Raw genomic sequence first — 23288 nt, 5'->3', positions numbered from 1 at the left:
AAGGAAGGAAGGAAGGAAGGAAGGAAGGAAGGAAGGAAGGCACCAGCACACGGCCCACGTATGAGCGAAGCACTGAGAAGCTCTCCATGCTGGAAAAGATCTACATCCAACCCAGGTACAACTGGAGGGAGAACTTGGACCGTAACATAGCCTTGCTGAGGCTCAAGAAGCCCATCACCTTCAGCAACTACATCTACCCCGTGTGCCTGCCTGATGAGGAAATTGCAATTAGACTGCTCCATGCCAGATACAAAGGGTGGGTGACTGGCTGGGGCAACCTGAAGGAGATGTGGATGTCCAACGTTGCCAAGGTACAGCCCAACGTCCTGCAGGTGGTGAACCTGCCCATTGTGGAGCGGCCGGTGTGCAAAGCCTCCACTCGGATCCGCATCACCGACATGTTTTGTGCTGGCTTCAAGCCCAGTGAAAGGAAATGAGGAGATGCCTGTGAAGGTGACAGTGGGGGGCCCTTTGTCATGAAAAGCCCCTTTAACAACCGCTGATATCAAATGGGCATCATGTCATGGGGTGAAGGCTATGACAGGGATGGAAAATATGGCTTCTACACACACGTGTTCCGCCTGAAGAAGTGGATACAGAAGGTCTTTGATCAATCTGGAAGTTAGCGGGCTGCTCACATTCTAGGCCCCTCACTGTAAAATTACAGAAACCAATCCAGCAGAATTATTTTTGTGGTTTGTTCCTAAAACTATATAGTTCTCAATAAAAGTGCCAGTCAACAAGCAAAAAAAAAAGAAGAGAGGGAGGAAGGAAGGATGGAAGAAGGAAGGAAAGAAAGAAGGAAGGAAGGAAGGAAGAGAGGAAGGAAAGATGGAAGAAGGAAGGAAAGAAAGAAGGAAGGAAGGATGGAAGGAAGGAAAGAAAGAAGAAAGGAAGGAAGGAATGAAGGGAGGAAGGAAGGAGGGAAGGAAATTCAACAATTACAATCCATAATCGAGGTTTGTACCTGATGGGTGCCCAACTCTTCTGTGGGGGTTGGGGGAGTAATTAAGGAAGATTTTCAGGATGAGGTGATTCCTGAGCTAAGCCTTGAAGGATGGTGACTATTTGGCAAGTTGGGGGGAGGGGGTGAGAGGAATCAGGGCCCATTTCACAGAACAGGCATTAAGGTGTAAGGCAGTCAGGGGGCTGCAGGTGGTTTGGTAAGGCTGGAGAACAGGGGACTGGAAAGAGTGGTGAGAGGTGATGCAGGAAAGTGAGACTAAGGAATCAATACTTTATGTTGAAGACATCAAAGAATCATTGTAGAATTCTAAGCAGTTTTCATGACGTGCATGGATTTGCCACCTTGAAAGATAAATATTATTGCAGTGTTTATGATGCTTGATAAATAATACCGCTCTTCCCCACCCAGGTTCTGGGCAAGTTGAAAAATTAAGTCAGGGAGCCAACAGATGGAGATCATCTGCTTTCCTGAGAAAGCAGGCTGCCTAGTGCTAACTCTCAGCACTTGGCTGACTTGCCTCCCTGCCAGAGGCCCTGGGCTGGGCGCGTCTCTTCCTGCAGCACTTGCCCCAAAGAGAAAGGGCGGAGGAGGGGAATGGCCCAAATGTGAGCAAGTTTCTTCCTCCAGGATCAGAACTCAGTGGAGGGTATCACTTCACGTGGAAGGAAACAAGAGTCCCTGGATTTTCCTTTTTTCTTTTCTTTTCTTTTTTTAATTTCATCATTTAGCCTATGATCAGTTAGCTGTGTATCTGAGCCCTAGGGAGAGGAAGGCTCTGCTCCCACCTTCATGATGCAGCGCCCCCCAATACCAAGCACTTCTCTGGGGATCCTGAGCCTGCTGGTGCCCTGGGAGATTTGGCATCCTGTCAGAGGAGTGCATGATTTACATTTAACAGCAAGGTCACTTTGCATCTAATACTAAGAATTCATTTTCTAGTCTGTTTCTCACCCCAGATAATATCCAGTTGTGTTGTTCAATATTGGTGGTCAAGAGGTTTTGCCCATGAGACCAGATGACATCATAAAACTATTCTAATAATAAAAAGCCAACAATTATGCCAGAGATTTGAATATCAACTCCTCCTCACTTTCAAATGCTGAAGGAAAAATTAAAATACAAATATTAATTCTTCTTGCAGGACCAAAGGAATTAAATTCCAAAATAAAGTTTTCTTGCCATTGTGAATTAAAAGACCAAAGACATGTTTCTGCCTTTTCTGTCCCATTGCCTGCATCAGAGGCAAGCTCTTGGTGGCACAATGCAGTCAGGAGATGGGTTGCATGAAGGGAGGATTGAGCAAACACATCAGCCCATAAAGTATTGTGGGAGCCAGCTTCCCGGCTGCCAGAGGAGGGGTTATGCTATGGAAAGGAGACGGGCTATAATAAATGCCATGGTGTTGGGTTGGAATTGGAGGTGTCAGTGTGAGTTTATGGTCTTTAGATGTAGATATTATATTAGTCAGGATTCTCCAGAGAAACAGAACCAGTGTGTATAGAGAGCAAGAGAGAGAAAAAGAGAGAGATTGATTTTAAGGAATTGGCTCACACGATTGTGGGGGTTGGCAAGCTTGAAATCTGCAAGGTAGACCAGCAGACCAGAGATCCAGGTGTCAGCGGCACTCAAATCCAAAATAGTCTGCTGACAAAATTCCCTCTCCCCACGGGACCTGTCTTTCTCCGAAGACCTTCAACTGGTTGGATGAAGCCATCCACATTATGGACAGTAATCTGCTTTACTCAGTCTATCGATTTTAATCTTAATCTCACCTAAAAAAATACTTTCACAGCAACATCTGGACTGGCATTTGATCAAATTTCTGGGTACTAGAAAACAAAGCCAGTTTTGGCCCCTCTTCTCCACCACAGGATGCCAAGTCCGAGGGAGGCCACAGTTGGGGGTGACAGGAACCCTGATGGGTAAGAGGAGGCTGGATTGAGATTTGGGGCATTTTATTTATTCATTCATTCATTCATTTATGGTTTATGCTTTCTTCCTATCTTTCTTTCCTTTATCCAGTTTTGTTGTTGTTATTTAAGAGTTAAAAAAAAAAAAGCTGTGGCACTTTCCTGAGGGCTTTTCTAAGAGGTAAGAAACATGAGACAGGAGACCAGATTTGAGGGTGGTGAAGAAAAATAAAAGTGCCTTCCGCTTATCTCCTCGTGAGTCCAGCTCATTCAATAAACATTGGTCGAACATCAGAAACATTCCTGGAGATGAAGAGAAATGAATCCAATGTGTTTGGGCCTTACAACTATTTTGTGAAATGTCAGAAGTAAAACTTTTTGTTCTTCCAAAGAACGGCATGACCCTCCCTGCCCTGAAGTCCAGAGGGACCGAGCCCTTCAGACAGGCCGGCTCGCTCCCATACTGCTGAGTTTGTGCAGCATCTCAGCCCAGTTCCTGGGGGGCATTTTAAAGGAGCATTCAGCATGGTTTGCGTCATGTCACAGAGGAGATGACTTGGCCAGCTTGTCGGAAACGTCTTTATTTTGGTGATTTTTTTTTTTTTTGAGCACAGAATATCTCTTTATTGTAAATAGCATTGTTTTTTTAATTTTATTTTATTATGTTATGTTAATCACCATACATTACATCATTAGTTTTTGATGTAGTGTTCCATGATTCATTGTTTGTGCATAACACCCAGTGCTCCCTTCAATACGTGCCCTCTTTAATACCCATCACCAGGCTAACCCATCCTCCCACCCCTCTCCCCTCTAGAACCCTCAGTTTGTTTCTCAGAGTCCATAGTCTCTCATGGTTCGTCTCCCCCTCCGATTCCCCCCCTTCATTTTCCCCTTCCTACTATCTTCTTTCTTTTTTTTTTTTTTTTAACATATAATGTATTATTTGTTTCGGAGGTTTTTAAAAGTAAAATAGGGGCGCCTTGGTGGCTCAGTTGGTTAAGCGTCTGACTATTGGTTTCGGCTCAGGTCTTGATCTCAGGGTCTGAGATTGAATCCCAGGTCAGGCTCTGCCCAGCAAGGAGCCTGCTTGAGATTCTCTCTCTCCCTCTCCCTCTGGCCCTCCCCACTCCCAGTCTACTCTCTCTCTAAAAAAAATAAGTAAATAAATCTTTAAAAGTAAAATCCATCATCTTCAGAACATAAAAAATTAGTGAGCAAATAAACAAATAATAAATGAAGTGACCCAAGAGGACAAGATACAGAAAGAACACAGCAGTGGAGGGCAGGTGGGCAGGTGGGGTGCTAAGGCTTCCCAGGGCCAGTGGCATCTGGATTTGAATGATAAGAAAGAATGAAAATCAAATGCCAGAGTATAATACTTACAGGGAGCTGATTGTGTTGTAGACACTGTTCAAAATGGTTTAGGTGCATTGTCTTATTTAATTCTCACAGTACTTTAGGTACTGCTATGAATCTCATTTTACAGATAATAAGACTCGGGCACAGGGCACTAAGTGACCGAGCTGGTCTGTCGATGCAGGCTATCCTGCTCTAGATAGTCAACCCTGTTCTTTTTTTTTTTTTTTAATTTTTCTTTTTTTTTTAAGATTTTATTATTTGACAGAGAGAGACACAGCGAGAGGGAACACAAGCAGGGGGAGTGGGAGAGGGAGAAGCAGGCTTCCCGCCGAGTAGTGAGCCCGATGCAGGACTCGATCCCAGGACCCCGGGATCATGACCTGAGCCGAAGGCAGACGCTTAACATCTGAGCCACCCAGGTGCCCCGACCCTGTTCTTTAATGTCACTCAATTTAAAAAGCTGGAATTGTCATGTGGATTGTTTTACTTTCAATCTTTCCCACTATACTGCATATTCATATGCTGATTTTTATAGTAATGCAACGTAGGCCCTGTCAGTGTTCTGTTCCTAGCTTGACTCTCAATTCTGCCCTGGTATATTATGCTCCTCAGTTGACTGGTGTTCATCATATATTATAGAACAATTTTAGTTTGTAAATCTAACTCTGAAATAGTAGCAGATGTGATTAGGTTTTACTACATTTCCTGTATGTGCATGTGCTCAAATATATTAGCAGTGAACACATAAAAACAAAATCATGCTGTAATTCTCAAGAGTTCAAAATGGACAATATGATTTTACACATCAGGGTTGAAAATGAGAGTTTTATATACTGGAATAAGTATAACAGTGTTCATTTTGTAAGTGTTTTGTCCCTGTTTGGTTTTGTGACATGGTTCTTCAGAGTACTGAGTACAAACAGGGAAGCACCTAAATGCTTAAAACAAGCTGTCAGGAAATGGCACTTCTACACCAGCAAATGGAAATAGGAAATCTAATCAATAAAACTACTAAATAGATCAATGGGAGTTCTAAAACTATTTTGAGTTCTCAGCAAAAGGGCATATAATTAGAATTGAGTATTTTCAAAACATATAGCATAAATATCTAATATGATATTAAAAAAATTCACTTTGGTGATCAAAACATACTGATTCAGGGGAACCTGGCTGGCTTGGTTGGTAGAGCATGTGACTCTTGATCTCAGGGTCGTGAGTCCGAGCCCCATGTCAGGGATAGAGTTTACTTTTTGAAAAAAGAGGTGCCTGGGTGGCTCAGTTGGTTAAGCATCTGCCTTCGGCTCAGGTCTTAATCCCAGGGTCCTGGGATGGAGCCCCACTTCTGGCTCCCTGCTTAGCAGGGAATCTGCTTCTCCCTCTCCCTCTGCCCCTCCCCCTCCCCCTCCCTCTGCCTCTCCCCTTCTGCTCATGCTCTGTCTCTTGCTTTCTCTCTCTCAAATAAATAAATAAAATCTTTAAATAAATAAGAGGTAAAACATGCTGATTAAAACAAAAATAAAATAGTACGTTCATATATTGTCATAGTAAGACTCAGAAAATATACAAGTGATTCAGGGAATGTAGTAAGACAAACATCCTCATCCTCAAGGTCGAATATAAACTGCACAATCTTTTTGAAAAGAAATCTGTGAAATGAATCAAGACCATTGAAACATTTATATGCTCTGGTCAGGAATTCTACTTCTAGGGATCTATGCCAAGAAAAAAAGATGAGAAATGTGGACAGAGGTGTAGGTATAAAGATATGGTATGATAAAAAACTTAAAATATATATATTATAATTATATAAATAATGGCATGTCTATAGAGCAGAATGTGATGTAACCATCAGTAATTACATTTATGTAAAATGCTAATGACATGGGACATGCTCATGATATAAGGTCAAATGAATTAAATTTTTTTTTTTCTATAGAGGGAACAGGGTGAGTAGGGGAAGGGCAGAGGGAGAGGGAGAAAGAATCTTAGGCAGGCTCTATGCCCAGTACAGAGCCTGATGCGGGACTCAATCTCACCACCCTGAGATCATGACCTGAGTCGAAATCAAAAGTTGGACGCTTAACCGACTGAGCCAAATGAATTAAATGTCAAATGAATTAAAATAAGAGCAACACCATATGTGCTATATGGTATCAACTAATATACAGATTCATTTCAAACCAATTTGAGAGTGTATTTTTTCATTTAATTTCTATTTGATTAGTGTTATCAAAAAACAGCTTTCTCAGTTTTTTTAAGAAAAGCAGAAACAGCCATTTTTTTCATGCAGAGAACTGAATGATATGTTAGAATTACATAATTTTAGAATGGTTATGCATATAGACCCTGAAGATTACTTTCTTATGCCTAATGGTTCATTATCCACAGCTTTGCAAGGAAAAAAAAATTCTATTTAAATGCATCTTCCTCTGCTTTGGTCTCAGTTTCCTGTTTTCAAATGAAGCATAGTCTATCTAGATTAATGGTCTACAAAGCTTTTCTGTGGAAAAAAAGGAAAGAAATGGTACTTGTCTCCACATCTCCATACCAAACCACTGGGGGAATTAGTTGCACCACTGAAGCTTACTTCTCTTTTTACATATTCAAATTTTTGCTATCTTCCTTTCTAGGGGAAGGTTGAAGTAGGACATTCACAACCATGATGTGAATTTACAATTAAGGTTTACTGTGATTACTTGCGTGGCTGATGCAGTTAGAGTACCACATAATGCTTTGTGTTTTATAGGAGAATAATGTGCCATATTCTATGGCACGTTAGCGTATCATTCAATATAAATATAGTTATTTCCTGAAAATTGTGTGCAAGTCCCAAAAATAAAATAACTTACAAGACAGTAGCTTAAATAAAACATGAACTACTTTCTGATGGTGCTCATTTAGTGTCTGATTTTTAATGTTGCTTTCCCCCCAGCAATTCTTTGAGGTGGAAGAAGAGACTTTTGTGCAAGAATCAACTACTATCAAAATGAGTGTTTTGTTAAAAAAACTGAAGGATAGAGAAGAAGTTATTAAGGAATTAAGAGAAGAACTAGACCAATACAAAGAGTTTAGACTTCAAAAATGTGTAAGTTTCAAAGCAATGAATAATTAATTTTAATATATATAAATAAAGTTATAACTTTCCAAAAGTTTGGCTCAAGAATAAAGGAAATACAAGTGGTATAGCTTGGACATCTCTCCACAACATCAGCCAGTCCAACCTTTTTCTGCCCAATGGCATATTCCAGAAAACCCATAATTGTTATAAATAGGAGCAATATAATTGTTTTCAATTTTTATTTGTAATAGAAATGAAATCAACTATTTCCCACTGCAGAAATTGTCCTATTCTAGAAAAGCACGTAGATTTTTGTTTTAATTTTGAAGACTCCAACCCTGTTTTGCTGTTTAGATAGTTTGAAAGACCCAAAGCAATCTCCATGTCGGAGGCTTCCACGAAGCACCATGGAACAGGAGGACCTTCAAGGAAAAATTCTCAAAGGGTTCCCCTGCTCCCAGTTCTCCTTGTTTCCAAGGGAGCCAGAAATTGGTTAACTACTTGGACAAAGGACTGGTGGGAACAGAAATGGAAGGAGAGAGCAAGGAAAGGCTAAACTCCTGTCAAGGAGGAGAATTTTAAGGGCTCTGGAAAGTGTGGACGCTGAGAGTGAATTCATTTTCATCTCAAGTCAGCTTTGAGCCACTGGCGGTGGCCCAACCACAGTTCAGAGCCACAGAGGAGTCTTTATTATTAGATTCTAAGAGCAAGAAGCTGATTGAGTCAGAGAGGCTAGAAGAGAGGCCAGAGGAATAACAATCTTTTGAATATCAACTGGCAGGCACCACGTGCCTCATCAGTGGTACCTCTTCTCATCTCCTGGCTCAGTTTATGGAGGAGGAAGCAGAGACGGGTGGTTAAGTTACTTCCCCCAGGCACACAACTAGTACATGCTAGAGATAGCATGTGAACCGAGGTCCTGCTGAATCTGAAGCCCACAAAAGGATGTGGAGCTCTATGCTCTACAGTAAGGTGTCAAGGTTGTGATTTTCCAAATTAACTAGTTGATATGTATATATAAAATAGACTATAATATTATAATATTATAATGTACACATATATTAATACAGGTGTATACATACACATGTAAATATTGACACACGCATAGATATGCACAGAAAAGGTCTGAAAAATTATACATCCAAATGTCAACACTAGGAAGAAACACTTATGCTTTGCCAGTCCTTTTAAAGCAATCGATAATTTACCTAAATCTCACACTAGTAATCTTATTTAAAACTCCAAGTTTAGAAGAGAGAAGGTATTGCACTTGTATCATTCTGAAGGATTTTGTTTACTAATTGGTGAAGAAGTGTTTACTTTGTATAATCTATTAGAATTGTTTATGTTCTAAAAAAACCTGAGTATCTTCTAAGTAAATATTAAGTGTTAGTAGCACAGATCTAATTAAATGTTAATTCTTTTTACATGTTCTGACTGCTTTGGAAGAGGCACATCCAGTTTTTGCACTTACTTTAACCTTTTCCTGGGTCTAATTCTAGTCTTATCTTTTGGAGACAATAATTTAATTGAAAGGACTAAAACAGCTGTAATAGTTTTGGCTTTTAATCTTTCCTTGGTCAAAGATATCCAGTATAGATTGACAGGGTGATTTTTGTCCATTTATTTCCCATTTGTGAAGTGCAAAGATACCTGCCTAGCTAAAAGAGATAGTTGTGAGAAGGATACCTGTTGTACTGAATGTGAATTGCTTTGAGTTCTTTGAAGAAAGCTAAGTATATAAATCCTAGTTATCATTTCAAGGAAATACACAAGTCCTTATGACCATCTAGTTTACATTCCATGAAATGCTCTGAACAGACCTCAGGACCTGTTCAGACCATCCCTATTTGGTAAATGAGCTCCTTACACTAAAGCATAAGGTCTATCTTGTAAGGTTTACATCTCGAAATGTCCTCAACCTGGTAACTGTTCTCTCTGATGCGAGAGGGGAAGGAGGATGAGGATGGGTAGCGGCTTTGTGAGGACAAGGGAAGTGGGGGGCTCCACCCTGCTGGCTCAGGAAGACATCCTGAATACCCTGGTTATTCCACTAAAATTTGTCCCCACATCACAATTTCTGTAAACACCCTAAGGTTTGAGGGAGGTGAAGATACTCCTGATTTACTGGGAGTATACATTTCTCCCGGCTCCTGAGGACCCCCACAAAATGTATGGCGCTGGTCTCCCACCTTGATTGAGGGCAGTGTAGAGCAGTCGGGACTGGTGTGCATTTCAGGAACATGGACATGAAGGCCACAAAACAGATCATGAGTTATACAAAATAAACCTATGGAAGATAATTTTTTTTTTTAATCCTCTAAGATTTCCTAAAACTCCATGCCACCGAGGATCTGAAAGAGATCTTTTTAAATTTGAAATTTCATCTTATACAACTGCTCCCTCTGGTGGTATAAAAAAGCTTGAGACACCAAGCATCTGAGATTAGATTTGGAAAACAGAATTTGGAGAACCAAACGGAGAATTTCAAAGTCGCAGTGGAGATAACTTGAAACCACTTGAAATAAGCAAGCTGAATAAGCAATAGGGAAACACTTTAGTTCATTCTTACTGACAGTCAAATTATATGAATAACTTTATAGTTAATAAGTAGTCATAACATCTCTCTAGAATGGTTTTTGAGGAAAATCTGATGAGAATGTGATCGCAAAGGGAAAGTTTAATAAACCGCTAGCTTAAATCATATTTATAACAAAATGGAAATCGGGAAAGGGAGCTCTTTAAGTTATAGAAGCCTCATCTCTCCAGGCTTGATGTTGAACATCCCTCCGAGCACCGTCACTCAAGGACTGAGCGTCTTTTCCAGTTTAGTTCTGTAGGAAACGGTCGTGACTTAGCCGCATGTCGCTGTGGTTCTCCGGTTGTCGTGCGCTCCATTGATCAGTCCCCTTGAGGGTTGCAAACGGAGGCTGGGCTGCCAGAGCGCATGTGCAGGTATGCGCGTGTCTGCCCGCACACATGCACGTGCGTTTTAATTGCAACTGACTTCATTTTTTCCCCTTACCCTCCCATAAATGAGCTGTGCAACCATCACCACCCCCCCGCTCCGCCCCTCGAGAAGGGAACATAACTGCTTGTTGCTGACAGCTCTGAAACAGAGCTGTCCGTCAAGAGTGGCAACTCTGCAGGGCTGCACTGTCCCAGTGCGCCACTTTCCTGGCTGTCACTCACCGGGAGAGCACCTGCTCTTCTCCGTGACTGTCAGGCAGCACGGGCGGGCATGCATCAAAACCCTCCTGCACCCCCCAGCAGCAAATTGAGATGTCCAAGTACTGTACGGGGAGCCTGCAGAATTGAGACACCAATATGGCAGAAGGAGGACTGCTGAGAGGCACATGCAGGGCTCTAAACAGTACTCCTCAGACTTCATTGTGTGTATGGATCCTCCGCGGCTCTGGTTAAGATACAGATTCTGACAGTAGGTCTGGGCTGGGGCCCGAGAGTCTGCGTTTCCCATAAGCTCCTGGCTGAGGCCGGGGCTCAGGGTCTGTGGACCACACTTTGAGTAGCAAGGCTCTACAGTACACCAAGTCTACAAAAACGATTCTTTCAAGATCTGCTTAGGATTCCGAAACCGGGGAACGACGATTCTGCACATCTCGTCAATGTTCACCAGAGAACTAGTGCCTAAGCCACCGCGGGAAGTCCTCGTTTTCACAGCGTGATAGAAAAACTTTACCTTGGCGAGTTCCTTTCGAAATTTAAAATTCCAGAATGATCGTGGATCACACACCATCTCTCTTCAGCTACGGTGCGGCTTTAAATAGCTACATCTAGTTAACCACCTTTTAATGATCTCCATCCTTTTTAACCTTGGTTAACGCAGTTTATTTTAAAGAAGTCTCATGGTTTAAATAAGCCAAAAACCAGTGGTGTGGGCAGATGGTAGGAGGAACACCACCACAAAACCTGCCACTCAGAGTGTAACAGATGACCGTGGCAGCCCAGAACTATCCCTTTGTTCATTTTGCTAATGAGTGTCCTCATTGCTGTGGGAGTCTGAATAGTTAATTACGTGCAGTTCCTGCAGCTGACAGATGGTGGGGACAGAGCTAAAGATTAACCTCACAAGCACGGGAGCTGTATAGATGGATAGGAAGAAAGACCGTCCAGATGAATGTTTTCCTTGTTTCCTGCTTTTTATACGAGAGTTTTAGAAAACGCATTGAGGTATTAGCTGCTACCACTTATACATTTCATGCTTCGTGTGATGAATTCAAATAGTTCTTGTTTAGTTTATGATAATGAGTGCTCATATCATTCACTGTGGTCATTCATATTCTGCCAGTTAGGAAATGTATGCTTAAGCCTTTGGAGACAAATATGGTTTGTTTGTTTGTTTGTTTGTTTGTTTTTGTTTAAAAACCATTTTTAGTCTATAAGTACCTTCTGTGATGGTTTCAAATTGAACCACGTGGGACTAGAAATTAATGATTGGGATTCTTCCTTTATCAAAACAGTGCTGTTTATTAACTATTAGATTTGTTAGTTCTCATGAATTAAGAATGAGTTGGGCTCAAATAATGTAAATGAAATGGTGGATCAAAATCATAAAGATTTGTATTGGGTTTAGTGCAAAACTTAACATTGTTTTAAAAATTAACTCTGATAAGACTAACTTTATTAGTAGGTGGCTTCTTATTGAATGTACTGGGTTTATTAAATGTACTGCAAAAATTGTAGCCACTTCTTTTTCTTTTGAGACATTATGGTCACAGAGTAAAACATTTTAATAATTTACTTTCAGATCTCTCTAAGGTTAAATAAAAATGCGGTTTCAAAAGGGACCCAGTATGTTGGGAAGGAAGATTTTGTTTTTGAGAGGAGATCTCATTTTTTTGTATTAGCAATCATGGCATTGCTGCAAAAAGAATACATTATAATTGGTCTGAAGATTAAAGTTCAAAAGTACTTCTGTTAACCATATGAATTTTGAAGCAAGGCATATAGAACTTTCTATCTCTTTTAGCACAATAATAGAATGACTTTTCAGCCTACTCCTTAATATTTTGAGATTGTGTGATCGTTTAATATTTTACCATCACGAAGTAAAAAGTTCTGCACCAGCTTCCCCAATCCATTACATCTTAATTTTTTTAAAAATGTGTGGCGGTAAAACCTCGACAGCCATAAGCGAGAGTATATTCAGATGTTTTTGAAAAGCTTTGAAACAGACAAGAAGAAGAAGAAGAAAGGAAGAGTAGCTGTCCCAATAAGCTTCTATTGCGTAAGAAAAAGTCTCTCCCATAATGGACATGGCAAGATTTAAACAAAAGACGCACATAATAAAAATGTAAATGAGTTTGCTTTACTAAAACTATAACTTTAAAGTCCTTTGTTGTAAGTTATCCTGAAACCTTCTTACAAGGTAATCGCTGTTTGCATAGAGATTTAAACTGAAGTCTTCAATAGCATTAAACGCCTGCACAGTCCCCAGTGTGACAGGCATGCAAAGCCATGTTAATGTTCAGAATATGAATTGCCTCTGGGTGGCTCCTCCACCAAGCCGAAAACCAACTGTGTGGATATCCGTGCGCCTGATGGACTCCATGCGGCTCCCAGGCTGAACACGTCACCGCTTTGACATGTGATGTGCTCCTCATGACACTGGCAGCGTTGACACTGGGAAATGCCACAAAGGCAACAAGCCCCCCTCCTTAACCGTGCACTTTGCCACCCCCTGGCGCTGCCCGTCCCGGTCCCCCCAGCCTGCCTAGTTACAGGCGGACAGCGCTTCAGACACACACAGAGGGAAGTGTGGGTGGAGGGGCCCCAGCTGCCTCCCCGGACGCAGCCTCCATAATGAATTGACCTGAATGATGAGGGCACACAAACAGTATGATATGCATTATTCCTGTCAATAAAATGTCCCCATGTGCTGTGGTCTTTGTACAGAATGTACTGCAGCCTTTCTTCCAGTGAGCTCTATTTAATCTCCTTCCTTTTTACTATTCATATTATAAGTGTGTAATAGAATTCAGAAAATTATATGATAGCTCTTCTGCATCTGTATTGTCTTGTGTTGCATATTTAAATCCTTGGCTTTCTGCTTAGAAATACGGAATTCCCCATCTTTCAGGACACTTTTGCCAGAGAGACGATGCTAGAGAGGGAAAATTTGGAGTACAAAGTGGCAAACAAGAGACTGCTTCAGATCATTTCAGAACTCGAAGAAGCAATCCGACTCAATCTAAAGGAAAATTCAGTATTAGGTAACCTTTTACAGTCATTTTTGAGAAAACCCTATGCATTGGGCACTTCATAAAATCCATAGCGGTGTTTGTCTTCACCAAACATACGTTTGCTTGGTTATTTACATGTATAAGATCAGTTGGATTTACATGTATAAGATCGGTTTGATTTTTATTGAAGATGGCATTCCTTGCTTGGGAAAGAGGGTTTATTTGTGGTTATGTTTTTGAGCCATGCCATTCTAACTCAGGGTGTTTGTTTTCCCCCCCAAGACAAACATTGACCTTTGAAAAATGTACTAAGATTTCACCTAGAAATATTATAAATGGACAGAGACTTTTGCTGATTTCTGTTTCATATGCTTGCTTGATTATCTAAAATTTATAACCTTTAAATACTTAAGCACATAGACTGGGGTATCCTTTATGGAGGAACAGAGTTAGCCCTTCAGAAAAATATGGCACTACTTACTACGGAACTATCTTCAATTTTGGATACAAATTTAAAGCACAAATCTTCATGTGTATGCCTCATACTCCCCTTTTTTACATACCTTAAACGTTGGCAAAAGGTGCATTTAAATCACCAAAGTTAGACTGCTTTAAAGTCTTTTTTCACTTACTGTTATCTTTGTATTTCTGTTACCTACATGGTGTTCCCCTTACCTGTAGTGATGAAAAGCAATAAAAAAAAACACAAAAACTTAGAGCAAAATATTGATGAAATCAGATAGATTACAATATCCCTTGAATATAAATTATACCATGCCAGTGTAGTTTCATTTCCCTTCTAATGTGGTGCGATGCTGCTTTTTCAGACTTTGGTAGTTCTTACTGAGTCATAAAGTGCCACCTGCTAAAGCACTTTGTATTGGCTGTGACTAACGGCAAAAATGTCCATTGCTAGTATGGATGAAAAGCTTTCAGCCCTCAGCCACACTTGGATCTTGAACTTAGTTCTTAATCCCTATCTGACCAGCCGTCTGAACAGCAGGAAGAAGGCTGTGAATGTCAAGGGCAGTTGTGAAGGTCACAGTCCTGCTAGGACTTGCGTCCAGCATGTCTGCCAGCCGTGTACAGCCTGCCCTGAAGCAGGGAGCTTGAATACAGGGCCATAAGCTTGTAATTTCATGGTTGGCCTCTCTTTCCTTTTGTTTACAGGAGATGAAATTGTAAGTCTGAAAGAGAAGGCAGAAAAGAATCATAAAACTATTCAAAAGGTACTGTAATGTTTTACCTTGACGAACGACTCTTTTTACATTGAAATGTCAGCACGACGAGTGAAATAACACTGTGTCCCGCTTGTCTTGGGGTGTAGAGAAAAGTCCATTTCCGTATTTAGTCTCTCCCGTGATTTGGGTAGGGTCTCTGGTAATAAATAAGGATTCAGTCTTGAAAATGAATTAATGTACAGATAGTTCTTTCCTTTGGGATAACTGAGTGTCTACCCTGTTGACTGTAAGGAACTGAAAATTTATATGGACACCGGGGATCCAAAGGTGTGCTTGTGGGAGAATTCTATTATTAAGAAGGAGCAATCTTATTTTCAGCCCAGATGGGGCTTCATGTTCATTTTTCTGTTTGCATGTGAACTGGGCTTATGCTATGCAGGAAATCTGTATTGAGAACTGGAATTCTTTTGGGTATCAGCAAGGTCAAGATCTCCCAGTGCATCCAAGGCCACAGGACCACAGCAGTCCCGCCCTCCCGCACAGGTCGGGTGCCCCTGCTTTGGGCTTTCTTAGCTCTCAGTGGTAGCGTTCCATCCTAGCTATCAACACATTTTCAGCGACGGGCTGTCTTCCCTGCCGTGCTGCTAGCCTCATGAGGGCAGAGACGGTATCATCTCCATTTCTGGTATATTCCCAGTGCTGAGCACAGTGCCTGGTGTGTGGACAAATGCTCTTTGAGTGATTCATAGAATGAAGAGGTGTTTAGAGTTCAGGAAATTTACAGGTGAAAACGTGTATTTACATCCCTGACTTATTCCAAATAAACATCAATGCTCTCCACTCACTGAATTGAGTGACAGTTTGAAAATGAAAATTAATTAAAACTGGGTGACATTCAGTTTTAATTAAACATTCATTCCCTCAGAGGCACTAGCCATGTTTCCAGAGCCCCAACGAATGACCACCTGTGCCTAAGTTTAGGTCCAAATTTCAACCTGATTTTACAGTTCAGGGTATTCTTAGGTTTTCGATAAAATTACTCTTAAGAACTATTTTTTTAAAGACTTGGTTACCCTGAAGGGTCAGAGTTGGGCGATGTTTTCTCTGAAAACCAAACCCATCGATGGGGATTTGCAGAGAGAGTTCATTTTCTTGCACTTCACCTTGTTTGCAGCGGAGACAGTACAAGTCCCGTCCTCACAGAGAAAACAAGAGTCTGTGGACAGACAAGTTTAACCTTTTTAGTGTCAATGTCTTCAGTTGAAAATGAAGTCCCAGCTTTCTGGTGTCACTTAACCTTCAAGGAAGGCTTAAATGTTTCTAAAACTGTTCAGTCTATTCTGTCACTGGTAGAGATGAGTTGTGGAAGCTTACTATTCTCTGTGAGGAGCACAAGAACTTAGAGCGAAAAATCTGACCAGGAAGCCACCAATTAGAAAGAAACATGCCCCTTCGAGTGACGAGTTATACCTTGTGTGAGCTTAAATATTTCAGTTAAATGCATCCTCAGCTTCCTTAGGTCTGCACTGCCCAGTGGTAGCCCCATGTGGCTAGTTGAAAATATGAACTGTGTCTAGTGCAACTGAGGAACTCAATTTTAAATTATATTTAGTTTTAATTTTTTAATTTAAATTTAAAGATTTATAAATAAATATTTTAAATATTTATATTTAAATAACTTGGTTATATTTTAAATATATTTTATATTTTAAATAACTTGGTATGTGAATCTGCTTTTTCTTCTGTAAGTTTTATGCAGTCTAAATACAGATCAAGTATTTCCGATGAAATTTTAGCTCCCGAATTGAGATGTGCTGTATATGAAAAGTACACACTGAGTTTCAAAGACTTAGTTTAAGTGAAATATCTCAGCAATGATTATTAATATTAATTATTACACATTGAGATGATAATATCTTGAATGTATATTTGGATAAATGAAATATATTATTAAAATTAATTTCACCTGTTTCTTTTACCTTTTCTTTAACAAGGCTACTATAAAATTCAAAATTATATATATCTTGCACCATATTTTTAATTCACAGCTCTCTTCTAGACAAATATAGCAGATCCTTAGTCTGTTTGATCATTTCTAAATCCTTTTTTTTTTTTCTTTATACGTACTGAACCTCCACAGAAACACTGAATATAAGCACAAATTTGTATTGAGCAGAAAGAATCTAGAACCTTGGGTTCCTCTTCCATTTCTGCCACTGTGGTCCCTTGGGCCAGTGCCTTATCCTTCTTCCTGTCTCTCACAGGCTTACTGTGAAGATAGAATGAGATAATGTGCATCAAAGTGCTTTGTCAACTGGCAAGCACGTCAGGAGTTGTTGAACAAACAAGAGCTGATATTACTGGTTTGGTTTCCAATATCCTCCACTATATCAATTAATTCAGCAATGTTTATTAGATGCCTTTTAGGGCCAGGCTCTGTGCTACTGCAGAGACACACACACGCACACACACACACACACACACATGGCCCTGCTGTAGAGCAGATTAAGTCTAGAGCAAGAGACAAAAACCCTTGGGCTGTGTGATGTGGACTGTAATGGAAGTATGTACATAGAGAAGAGATGTCTAGCTTTACCTGGAAGGTTCTAGAAAGGCTTCACACATAGCTCCACACTTATTTCGCACTCTTTCACTGGGAGCTGATCTTTCCAGGTAGGTAGGAAGGTGGAAGAGCTGGGTCGGACCGTGAATGCATACAGCATGAGATATGTTTGTGGACTTGTTTGTGATTTGGTATGGCTAAAGTACAAGGTAGGAATCCGGTGAGCTATGAGAATTTGTGTTGGGCAGGAAGAAGGGGGCGGGGTAAACAGCTCAGAAGCCCCTGGATAAGACACATGTTTCCTTTTTTTAGCCCTGGGTTCAATGAAAACCAAGTTGAAAATGGCCTGTATTTGGGTAGGCTGATCTCGTGCCTTCCATCAGGGTTTGAAGCACTGTCTATTATGATATTCAGTAACTTGCATGTTTAAATTCCAATAATCTAATAACAGCTGAATCTACATTCCAGCTGTGGCCTTAATATGAATCTCCTTCTGGGAGGGAGTCAGCCAGAAGTCAGAAATGAGAGCTCAGGGTGTGATCAGCATCAGGATGCAGGGCAACATAGATTGCTGTGGGCCATGTTGGGGAGCCCAGCGTGGATTGTAAGGGATCCGGGAAGGTTGGAGGAAGGACTCTGAGTTGACTCCCAGAAGAGAGGTTCTAGTAAGCCAGGAAAGGGATATGGGAAGTGGGAAGGGTCAGAAACATGCAAAAGGGAAGTAAGTGCATGTGATTTGCTATAGCTGAGGGGTATGCGAGAGCAAGGGGTGGTAAGAAGCAGGGCTCATGGCAGAGGATTATTATTCATGCTAAGGGGTTTGAGTTGCCTTCTGAGTGCATTGGGGAGCCTTGAACATTGTGGAAGGATTGGTTTCACGTTTCAGAAAGAAAATGAGAAGGAGGGAGGAAAATCTGGAGCTAGAGAGACCAGTTAAGAGGCTACTTGGATAGACCAGAGAAAGTATAATCTGAAACAGAAAGAGGACAGTGACACTGGGAATGATCAAGCAGGATGAATTCCAGGGATGTTTAGGCAGTAAAAGCTATGGTCATTGATAATGTTGAAGGTGGGAGAGGTAAAGGAGAAGTTGAGGCTGGAGAGCATTCGAATGAAGATGAGAACAGTCAGTAGGGGAAGCCAGAGAGGGGACATCACGGAAGCCAAGCAAGGGAGAATTTCCTTTGCACTGTGCTAAAGGCTCAAAAGGGAAGATTAGGCAATTAGCTCTGGCAACAAAGTGACCCCGGTGATATTAATGGGAGTCATTTTCCTGGAACGGTGGGAACAGGTGAGAAGCAGGGTGAATGCAGAAGTGGAGATGGTGAGCGTGGGCAACTCTCTAGAAGTTTGGCTGTGGATGGCTAGAGAGAGGTAGGGGAGTAGTTGGAGAGGGACATGGGGCTGAGGGAGGAATTCTTTTTTAAAGAAGAAACTAGAATATTTTTAAACGATGCCAATGGAAAGAAGAATGAGAGTGGAGACGTAGAGCAGAAGAGGTCATTGATGAAGAGTGATCTAAGGAGGCAGGAAGGGTTGGGGCTAATGGTCTTGGTGTTTGTGGTAATTGACACCCATTGAAAACTTGGTGACACTCCCTTTCAGACCAAGGTATGATGACTCAATACAAAATCTTTTCCTTTCCTTCTACCTCATTCCATTACTTTCCCTAAACCTGCCATCTACCCTCCCACCTTATCAACTATACCACTGTGTCACCTTCGGAGACCCTTATCTAGCCAGTCCCCACTGTTCTCCAGCCCTGCTCCAGTGGAGATGGGCCAATCCTTGCCTGTTGGTGGCATTGCAAGCATATGGGGTTTTAATCCAGAGTAGCTGCACCTTCTCCCTGCTTAGCATTTCACTTGGATCTACTTAGCACCCTTTCTTACTACCCCCTACAGCTCTTCTAATCTCCACTACTTTTCTTAATTCTCATATTCCATCCTCCATGCTTCCTAACTCACAGGAAACATGGCGGACACTTGGATTTTTTTTTCCCCCTTCTGCGCTCTCTTACTCCGTCACTTAGCTTACCTAGCCTTACCTTTACTCCTTTTTATCTGAAGAGGATCATTCTTCTTTGCCCTGATTCATCCTTCCATCTATTCCCTGACTCATCTCTTCCTTCTTCCTCTTCTGGAACTTTCTTCATCAGCCCCTTTCTCTCTCATGCTTTTAAAAATTTTCCTCTAGCTTACAGACGTAGTGAAACCATCATCTTGGTGGTATCCATTGACCCTAATCACCCCCAACCCATTGCCATTTACTGTACTTCAAATATTATTTAAAAGAAATCTATGTTTACCAGCCCCTTTTCACTCCCCCTGTGGATAAGGTCACAGTGAGATTCATATTGCCTTCAATCCTTTTTTTTTTTTAATTTTTTTTTTTAAGATTTTATTTATTTGACAGAGAGAGACACAGCAAGAGAGGGAACACAAGCAGGGGGAGTGGGAGAGGGAGAAGCAGGCTTCCCGCTGAGCAGGGAGCCCGATGCGGGGCTTGATCCCAGGACCCTGGGATCGTGACCTGAGCCGAAGGCAGACGCTTAACGACTGAGCCACCCAGGCACCCCGCTTTCAATCCTTTTGAGGTTTTTTTCCTTCCTGAATTTTCTGCCATATATGACAGACTACTTGCCATGTCATAGAGTCTTTTGCAGCAATGCTCACTTCTGATTCTTCACACAATTCTTCATTCCTTCCTCAGCAATACCTGTCGGTGGCTTCTCCTTCTCCATTTTCCACCTGAATTCCATTCTTGGGAATTCTATTTAACCTTGATCTTCCTCATTTTCTCTTCTAGCTGGCACATAGCTAGCCTCTCCCATAACTGGCACACTTGTTTACCAGTGACTTCCAAACTTCCTCTCCTGCTTCGTGATTACCCTGAACACCACGTCTCTAGTTTCAACTCTGTTCTCATCTTTAATTTCGATGTTACATGCACTTTGACAGTCCCCATCCATTTCGTATGGTAATTAGAAGCTCCCTCTATGGCCCTGCATATCTGGGACTATTTGCTCTCTTAAGGTCAGGAACTGTCTTGTTTATATTCTTAGTCATCAGCCCTAAAAAATATTTGCTGAAAAAATGCTCTACATGCTCATCAAACCCACTGTCAAAATTTGAACTCATTACCCCTTGAATTTGGATTCTGCTGTGTTCCCCCATTTAAATGAATGAACTTGCCATCGATCCTGAAGAACAGATGAGAAATCTAAGGTCGTTCTCTACTCTCTCCTTTATACCTTATATCTAGTTGGTCACTCAATCTGTAGATTTTCCGTCCAAAATTGATCTTAAATCCCCCTTCTCTGTCACAGCATTGCTGCAGACTTGGTTGAGGCTCTCATCATTTCCATAGATTCGAACTTCATTTTCCTGTCTCCACCCTCATCCCTTTTCAGATCTAGCTTCCACACTCTGCCATAGCTGTGTCCTACCTTCATTGTACGTGCTAAAACTTTCAATGGTTCCCCATTGCCTACCGTATAAAATCAGAGCACCCAAAAATACACTGGGGGATTTTCAGATGCCAGAAACAGCTAAATTCTCTCCAGAAGAACTCTTTGAAATAGGTTTTATTATCTTAATTTTACAGACAAGAAAACTAAGACTTGAAGCAGAGACTTAGTTAACCCACACAGCTAGTAAGGAGAAGAGCTCCCATTTGAACAGACTCCTGTTCGGCTCATTGCATCATTCTGCCTTCCACCCCTGACTGTGGGGAGCGAGGCCTCTCCTACGGTCACCCAACCCTCCTCCTTTCCTGCCACTGCTGTCTCTCTGCACCTTGGGTCCCCTTACACCAAGCCTTCCCCAAGTCCTCCATGACTCCATGTTCCTCTCCAGTTGCTGTGCTATTTTGTTTGCTGTTTTCTCTGCCTTGTTCCTTCTCCAACTTGCACGTATCCCTCAAGACCATTGTCAAACAGTACCTCTCCTGGTATATCTGATTATAACTGGTTGCTGGGGTATGTAGATCGCTATGCTTTTGACCACCTGAAAATGTGATTTATTAACATATTTTCTTACGTATTATGGTCATTTTTTCACATTGCTCTCCTACCATACTGTAGATGCTCCAGAGGAAGGGATCTGTTCTATTTCATTTCTGTACCTCCGTAGACGAATGTAGACCTCCCGGCATCTAATATACACATCTATACATGTGTATAAATAAATGAATATATGAATTAATTGAGTGGATGTCAGAATCAAGGTTTGAAGTTTATCAGTGTATATAGCATAACTGACGTCCAATATATGTATATAATATTATATAACTGGTGTATATTATATGTCTTATACATATATACATATATGTGTATATATTATATAACTGATATATAATATGATATATAATACATAATATATGATATTATATATCATTGATAACATGTATATCATGATATATATTAATATATATTATATATCAGTTATATTATATCAGTGTATCTAATATAGTATAATATAAATATACACAAATGGCAAATAATCACTGAAGATATGGAGGCAAGTCATAGGAGTGCAGTGGCCCTACAGCGTATGCTCTTTGATGGCTGTTTTCAGGTGGCATGAAGAGAGTTTGATGTGCGTAGAAATAGAACACAAAAATCTGAAATAAAAGAAATGGGTCCTATAAAGAGGAGAGCAAAATTTCTCTTCTTGACAGAATCTACTTGCTTTATTATACATTGATGTCACATTCTGTTGGGGTAATGTGAGGAAGATTGTAAATAAATTGGCATTTCCTGTGTATATTTTGCTTGCTTTTCTAGTAAAAATACAGTAATTATATAATAATGTATTATTGTTACATGATAATCTACAGACATTTAAATTTTCTAAATCATATTAGAATCCCCTTTTCTCCTGTTTAAAATCAAAATATGTGTTGCTAAATTCTGCTGAGGAGGAATTTTAGACATTCTGTTCTTTTCTTTAATCAAAATGTAATATTCTTCTCTTTTAGCTAATTGATGGTAGAGACAGATTACTATGTGAGCTCGATTATGAAAAATCATTAGTTCAAGAAATGGTAAGGCGATTTACATTATTTCCTAATAAATTTGAAATCAGGAATTCAATTTAATCATGAAAGATTTATAAACTTTATCTGTAAACATTTTACTGTAAACTTATTTCACCTTCGTCAATAATCTAAATGCATGCATAATTATAGACTTTTTTAATTGAAGCATAATTAACACACAATGTTACATTAGTTTCAAGTGTACAACATAGTGATTCGACAGACAATTCCATACATTAAGCTATGCTCAGTACAGTAAGTGTGGTCACCATACAACGTTATTACAATATTATTGACTATATTCCCCATGTTGTACTTTGCAACCCCGTGACATATATATTTTATAACTGTAAATTTGTACCTCTTCATCCCTTCACCTATTTCTATAAACATTTTTAAATGATCATTTTAAGGCAACAGATTGATTAGTACTATGATAAACGTAATAAGCTGCCACGTAGATGAGTCTTCCATAAGAAATCGTGTTACCATTTAAAGCACTGTCCAAAGTTTTTGAGTTTGATTATGGAGATTTAAAAAAAACACACACACAAATAGGAGAGCTCAATATTTTGAAGGATCTGCTATTTTTAGTTACAAATTGCCATAAATGACAACAACAACAAAAAGAGCCCAGCTAGATATTTTGGCATTCTGTGTTTGTCTCATAAGAAAACACTGGCTTTTTATGTTCTTTTAAGAGAACTTTCCAGACGGCTGCTCTTTTATTTTATCTGTTGACTGCCCACCCCCCAGGCCCTGCCACCTCACCCCCCGCCCAGCTTATGGTGGTGTACTTTGGCTTTCAACTGGTCACCACTAGTATGTCTTTGTTACAGGAAACTGTGTTTATTATGATCAAAAATAAAACACAGCTTGACTTGCGTTCTAAATGTGCTTGAAAAGAATATGATACTGTTTAGAAGAGAAAAGGTTGTTCATAGGCAGTCAACACCACTTCAGATATTGAAACATTCCCTTTTTTACAGCTTGTCACACTTTGT

At 40.5% G+C, this 23288-nt stretch overlaps 1 protein-coding gene across 1 annotated transcript in view; it reads left to right on the top strand.

The window, feature by feature from the left end:
* C5H10orf67 (chromosome 5 C10orf67 homolog) overlaps positions 1–23288 on the top strand; it is a 121603-nt gene that overhangs the window by 46735 nt on the left and 51580 nt on the right. Inside the window, exons 7-11 of the mRNA XM_081818909.1 lie at positions 7172–7324; positions 7727–7757; positions 13414–13530; positions 14671–14729; positions 22225–22290. Of these exons, the coding sequence (XP_081675035.1) occupies positions 7172–7324; positions 7727–7757; positions 13414–13530; positions 14671–14729; positions 22225–22290 (426 nt within the window). The remainder of the gene's footprint in view (positions 1–7171; positions 7325–7726; positions 7758–13413; positions 13531–14670; positions 14730–22224; positions 22291–23288) is intronic.

Source organism: Leptonychotes weddellii, chromosome 5 (assembly GCF_054177405.1).
Source record: "Leptonychotes weddellii isolate Sample4059 chromosome 5, ASM5417740v2, whole genome shotgun sequence".
Lineage (NCBI taxonomy): Eukaryota > Metazoa > Chordata > Mammalia > Carnivora > Phocidae > Leptonychotes > Leptonychotes weddellii.
Note: the sequence above shows the minus strand (reverse complement) of the source record. Positions and strands in the feature narration are given on the sequence as shown.